Consider the following 6,267-nt stretch of genomic DNA (forward strand, 5'->3'; position numbering starts at 1 on the left):
ACACTCTCTCCCTTCTCATTTTCACACATATACTAAAAGTTATAAGCAACAAACTACCAAGAATTCTAGTCCACATGAGAATGGCTAAATGTCAGTGTAAAAGGTTCCTAAACCCAGAAAGATCCTTCTATTCTATATCCATACTAAACCCTAAACACAATTCACTCTCTTCCAAAGTGAGTCAGAAATCATTGTTTTAATGGCTAAATGCTTACTCCACAGCAATTTCAAAAAAAAAGGGAAGCCACAAATTATATTCCTTCCTATTATTATTGTTCTTGTTCTTATGAGAAGGTTGAGAAGCACGTCACGCAGAGGTAGAAACAGAAGTAGAGGCAGAGAAGACAAGTCGGTTGCTTCAACAAAGACAGAAGAAGCACGGCAAGGCAGCAACTGGCGGTGAGCGGCAAATGGAGGTGAGCAGCAAGCTGTTGCGAGCAGCGATTAGCAGCGGAGAAACGAGACACAGCTTTCGGGGAAAGGCACGGAGACGAGGCCGCTGCTGTGTGTCATGTTCTTTTGCTTGACCACACTGAGAGAAGCGAAATGGTGGCTACCATCTCAACAAAACACAGTGACTACGTCAGCAGCGTGGTCGCCGGAGATGTGCTCCAACAAATTCGAGGGCACGCTTGTCAAATTTCAAACTTTTCAGGAATTATTTTGTCAATAACAAAAGTCAGATACCATTTTATCAGCGTCAAAATCTTTCGAGTATCGATTTAGTATTTATCTCTAGATAAAAAATAACCAACAGCTCCGTCTCTATTTCGCGTGAGTTCTATGTTGCGCGTGCCAAAGTGTTAGTAGTCCATTATCAATTTTTCGGATGTCATGAAAACATTGGTGTGTATTTTTATTTTTTATAGGTCAATAATAAAATAATTTTGTATATTTTGGCGATCATTTTACTTAATGCGGATTTAAAAAAATAATATTTTTATATATTTATTTGTATAAAAAATCCAAAAAAATTACTTAGTTCTTAGGAGTGTGTATGCCATACTTTTAATATACAGAAGATGTTAGACGGCTAGTCATTGATTTTGCGGTGAATGATTATGCATGATGTAATATGATTGTGAATTTTTAGAATTAATTATGTTAAATTAATATTTAAATTAATTGAAAGGAAATTTAGTTTTTAATTTTGTTGTCAAAATGAAAATGAAAAGGAAAAAAGCAAAACAAATACTTCAACCTGAAAAGGGGGAGACACAAGCGTGAAGGTCGCGTGACTTTTGAACAAGTTGGTTCGGTCCACGCTGTCACTGAGACAAACACGAATTTCTTATTACGTAGTCTAACCGAAGAATGATGATGCCACGTCAACACGTTCCTTCCTAGTTAACTGTACTACATAGGTTGCATGTAGCCAAACGTTTTTTGAAGCCCAAACCGTGGGCGCACACCGTGCGCCGCGTCTGTTTAATACCAAAACCGGCGAAGTCGCTAGATTTGCATTCCTTCTTTCTTCTCTACTTTCCATCACTGCCTAACTACCATCTACGAGGGTAATTATTTATTATAATATTATCATTCAATTATTTTTTTATTTTAAGTTTTTCAAATGATGATAGTTAAAGTTTATATAATAATTTGGAATTAAGGACACTTTAATAAAAGCTATTAAATGGTATGAGAAAGTATAGGGAACCAATGACCTAAGCGTATAATGTGTACAATAAAAGTTTAGAAAGTATTAGAAATATGATTATTAGTGTTAGATTGTCCTATCAGATTACGTTTTTAAGATGAGTGGTTTCAGGACATAGTATTAGAATTCCAGATCCGGAAAGTCAAGAGTTCTAACCTTGGTAATGTTCATTTTATTCATACGTTTAGACCATTACTCAAATGCTATTTACTTAAAATTACACCACCAATATAGCTAAATTATGAGTTTCTAAATCTATAAAAATATACTTTCTAACATAAATTGTATTTATACATTTTACTAATATTATTGAAAGAAACGTACTAATTGACATTGCATACGCAGTTACGCACTACTCTCCCGTTTTCTCCACCAAATTAAAACGGTTATTAATCACTCGAAACAAAAGTTGATGGCGATGGATTGTTTTATGCTCAGCAATTCGGAAAATCCCTCCGAATGACCCCATTTTATTAATTAATTTGCAAATTGCCATAGTTTGAAGAAGGATTACGTGTTGTGCTATATATTGTTTTGAACTTCATTCCCTTTTTTTTTTCATTTTTTTGGGTGCAACTGAAGTTTATTGACAAGCGGCGAAGTAGAATTGCATTGTAATTTCTCTTTTGCAAGGTAACAGCACTCGTTTTTTTTGCAACGATAACTTGGGAGACTACCACTAAAAGCAGAAGGGAAACACCGAAACAGCCAATAAACGAAACCATCTTATTTGTGGACGTAAATCTAGTCCCATAAAATTTACTCAACCAAGTAGGTGTTGCTAGTAGAATAAGATTTTTTTTTGCTTTAAAAAAATAGAAGAAAATTGTACTAGAAATGTCAGGCAATTTCATTAAGCGAATATTACAAATTTAAGAACTAAAAAATTACAGACACTTGAGTGATAAACGCAAAAAACTAAGGTAGCCCAACAATTTTTACATGTTCAAGCAGATAATCAACGGGGCTGTGAAATTAAAAAACAGAAGCATGTTCAAATTGAATGAGAGCATGTATATCATCATTCATCGAAGGTCCAAAGTTCCCCAACCACACTTTCCTGAACAACGTTGTTGTTGTTGTTGGCGGCGGCGGCAGCAGCAGATTGTGCATCATAGAAGGGCATTTGATCATAAAACCCAATGTAGTTCTCATATGCCATTAGCTCCTCCGAAAGCTTCTCCACCTCGTAGCTCTTCTTCTCCTCTTGATGTTGTTGATCACCACTTGACCCACCCGATGCCGAGCCAGAACCAGACCCATACTCAGAATTCTCATCAACACAACTCACAAATGGGTCTGCGTTGATGGCATCACCAACGCCAACGGCTCCTCCATGGTTCAGATCGTAACCAAACTCCAAGTTGAGGTTCAGAGTCCTTGCCTGGTTGTTCATGTTGTTGTTGTTGGCATCACCATATTGATACAGAGGAGGATGATTACTCGATCGTCGAATCGGAGGAGGAACGTTTGGAATAACATTGCGAGATTGTTGAATGGAGTATTCGTCATCCTCGTTGGGGAAGTTCACTTTAGCTTTCTTTCCGCGAATCTTACGAGCTTCTCTGTCGTAGGCCCTGGCGGCTTCTTCGGCGGTGTTGAAGGTTCCGAGCCAAACGCGAACACCTTTTCTTGGATCACGAATCTCCGCCGCCCATTTTCCCCATGGACGCTGCCTGATCCCTCTGTAGAGGTTCTTCCTCTGCCTCTTCGCGGGGGGCTTGCTGTTCTCCTGATCTTGCTCACCAACTGTTTGACAAAACACCGCTTTCAGAAAAACGAGACTAACAAAAGAAAGAAAGAAAGGGAAAGATGAGAAGAGCACTGACCTGAAGGCGAAGAAGCTTTACTGAGAGTGGGTGTGTTTTTGAGATGATGATGAGAAAAATCGAAGTCAAAGTCGTCTACTTGGTTGTTAGAGAATGTGTTGGGCCAGATTTCAGAGGCAGTAAGTCGGCGAGAACGGTTCCGGGGAATGAACTCAGCGATTATGGCACCGCCACACATGCTTAGATTCTTGTGTTTGATACTCCTTAATGTTGTGTATGAAGAAATGAAGGAAAAGCGTTTTGGTATTAAGAGTGTGTTATGAATGATGAGTTGTGAGTTTGAGAGAGATGGGGTTTAAGTAGTTGGTAAAATGGGAGGGAGAATGCGAAGACATGTCGTTGTCACTTGTACGATGCTAAACATGCAGCGTAAAAGTAATTAAATAGTAGCAAGTAGAGGGAACTGGAACCTTCCCAATGTTCATCTCATCTAACCCCTTCTCACTCACTCTTGTGACTCTATCTACTTTGCGCTTTGCTTCTTTAATTTCTTTAACCTTTTGTTGAGTGGCTGGCACGCACTCGCCTCTCTAGAATTTAGATTCTAGGATCTAGGCTTTGACGAAATAAAATCATTTCATATGGTGACATTATATTCAAAGAGAAAAGCTTAGTATACAAGCGATTAGGGCTTGTAACTATTACAAGTTCATTAACGCCTAATCCACTAAAACGCGCTGCAACTTCTACGTCACTTACACGCGCTATACAAAGATTTCGCGTTTGTATAACTACCAAATTTAAAAGATTTGTTTCCTTCTTTGTTTTCTTTCTTTTCAAATTTCATCGTTCTTCTTCTCGCGCGTCTTCCCCTGGTTTTTCGATCGTTCTTTTCCTCTCCTTTCTCATTGGTTTGTTCTTCGTCATTGACGTTAGTTTTTCTCTCTGTAACTCCAGCTTCGTTTTGACATGGTGTATTTATAGTTTTTGACATGGTGTCTTCTGCAACCTCTCTGTTGTTGATGACCACTTTGTTCCGAAGGTTGGAATGACCTTTACCACCCTTGAAGATGCTGGAAAATTTTACAGGAACTATACCAAGGTTGCAAGTTTTTCTACAAGAGTTCGGAGCACAAATAGAAAGGAAAACGAGATTAAGAATCAATTGATTACATGTAGCAGAGAGGGAAAATGAAACTCTCATAGCAAAGACTCATTTGATAGGAATTGGAATGATTTTCTGCTAAACTTTGGTCTTGTGGACAACAAGTGGCTTTCATGTAGTGTTGGGTTAAAATCTGCAGCAGAGGTGTAAATTTAATTTTTTATCAGGTGTATTTATAGTCTGTGTTTGGGTGTATTATGCAGATCTCTATGCAGACCGTCATATATGGGTTCCAATCTATCTGGATCACCACTTCATATTATAGTACCTGTAAATCAGACATTTTGAATACACCAGAGATAGTTTAATTAATTTTGGCCTTGTAGACAACAAGTGGCTTTCAGGTAGTGTTGGGTTAAAATCTGCAGCAGGGGTGTAAATTTAATTTTTTATCGGGTGTATTTATAGTCTGTGTTTGGGTGTATTATGCAGATCTCTATGCAGACTGTCATATATGGGTTCCAATCTATCTGGATCACCACTTCATATTATAGTACCTGTAAATCAGAAATTTTGAATACACCAGAGAGAGTTTAATTAATTTTGATCTTGCGGACAACAAGTGGCTTTCAGGTAGTGTTAGGTTAAAATCTGCAGCAGAGGTGTAAATTTAATTTTTTATCGGGTGTATTTATAGTCTGTGTTTGGGTGTATTATGCAGATCTCTATGCAGACCGTCATATATGGGTTCCAATCTATCTGGATCACCACTTCATATTATAGTACATGTAAATCAGACATTTTGAATACACTAGAGAGAGTTTAATTAATTTTGATCTTGTGGACAACAAGTGGCTTTCAGGTAGTGTTGGGTTAAAATCTGCAGTAGAGGTGTAAATTTAATTTTTTATCGGGTGTATTTATAGTCTGTGTTTGGGTGTATTATGTAGATCTCTATGCAAACCGTCATATATGGGTTCCAATCTATCTGGATCACCACTTCATATTATAGTACCTATAAATAAGACATTTTGAATACACTAGAGAGAGTTTAATTAATTTTGGACTTGTGGACAACAAGTAGCTTTCAGGTAGTGTTGGGTTAAAATCTGCAGCAGAGGTGTAAATTTAATTTTTTATCGGGTGTATTTATAGTCTGTGTTTGGGTGTATTATGCAGATCTCTATGCAGACCGTCATATATGGGTTCCAATCTATCTGGATCACCACTTCATATTATAGTACCTGTAAATCAGACATTTTGAATACACCAGAGAGAGTTTAATTAATTTTGGTCTTGTGGACAACAAGTGGCTTTCAGGTAGTGTTGGGTTAAAATCTGCAGCAGAGGTGTAAATTTAATTTTTTATCGGGTATATTTATAGTCTGTGTTTGGGTGTATTATGCAGATCTCTATGCAAACCGTCATATATGGGTTCCAATCTATCTGGATCACCACTTCATATTATAGTACCTGTAAATCAGAAATTTTGAATACACTAGAGAGAGTTTAATTAATTTTGGACTTGTGGACAACAAGTAGCTTTCAAGTAGTGTTGGGTTAAAATCTGCAGCAGAGGTGTAAATTTAATTTTTTATCGGGTGTATTATGCAGATCTCTATGCAGACCGTCATATATGGGTTCCAATCTATCTGGATCACCACTTCATATTATAGTACCTGTAAATCAGAAATTTTGAATACACCAAAGAGAGTTTAATTAATTTTGGTCTTGTG

General features: G+C 37.4%; 1 protein-coding gene and 1 long non-coding RNA gene across 3 annotated transcripts; one reads left to right on the plus strand and one right to left on the minus strand.

The window, feature by feature from the left end:
* Positions 1 to 2,483: 2,483 nt before the first annotated feature.
* On the minus strand, positions 2,484 to 3,795 carry LOC107492462 (ethylene-responsive transcription factor RAP2-3). Its single transcript, XM_016113485.3, has 2 exons — positions 3,487 to 3,795; positions 2,484 to 3,406 (listed from the first exon to the last, which is right to left on the minus strand). Exons 1-2 carry the CDS (start codon positions 3,662 to 3,664, stop codon positions 2,679 to 2,681), a joined length of 906 nt encoding a protein of 301 aa, XP_015968971.1. The 5' UTR covers positions 3,665 to 3,795; the 3' UTR covers positions 2,484 to 2,678.
* A 1,129-nt stretch (positions 3,796 to 4,924) lies between these two features.
* LOC127748333 (uncharacterized) lies at positions 4,925 to 5,819 on the plus strand. 2 transcript variants are annotated; one of them, XR_008010328.1, is made up of 2 exons: positions 4,925 to 4,964; positions 5,652 to 5,819. It is a non-coding gene; the product is annotated as an uncharacterized LOC127748333 (long non-coding RNA). The 2 variants fall into 2 exon arrangements; XR_008010329.1 differs by lacking the exon at positions 5,652 to 5,819 and adding an exon at positions 5,194 to 5,287.
* The last annotated feature ends 448 nt before the right edge of the window (positions 5,820 to 6,267 follow it).

The sequence above is a fragment of the Arachis duranensis genome, chromosome 6 (genome assembly GCF_000817695.3).
Source record: "Arachis duranensis cultivar V14167 chromosome 6, aradu.V14167.gnm2.J7QH, whole genome shotgun sequence".
Lineage (NCBI taxonomy): Eukaryota > Viridiplantae > Streptophyta > Magnoliopsida > Fabales > Fabaceae > Arachis > Arachis duranensis.

Bases quoted from the DNA above. Each gene is read 5' to 3' on its own strand.
- LOC107492462 (XM_016113485.3), bottom strand. From the start codon at position 3,664: ATGTGTGGCGGTGCCATAATCGCTGAGTTCATTCCCCGGAACCGTTCT. The intron at 3,407-3,486 runs GTCAGTGCTCTT...TTTGTCAAACAG, and splicing joins TAAAGCTTCTTCGCCTTCAG to TTGGTGAGCAAGATCAGGAG.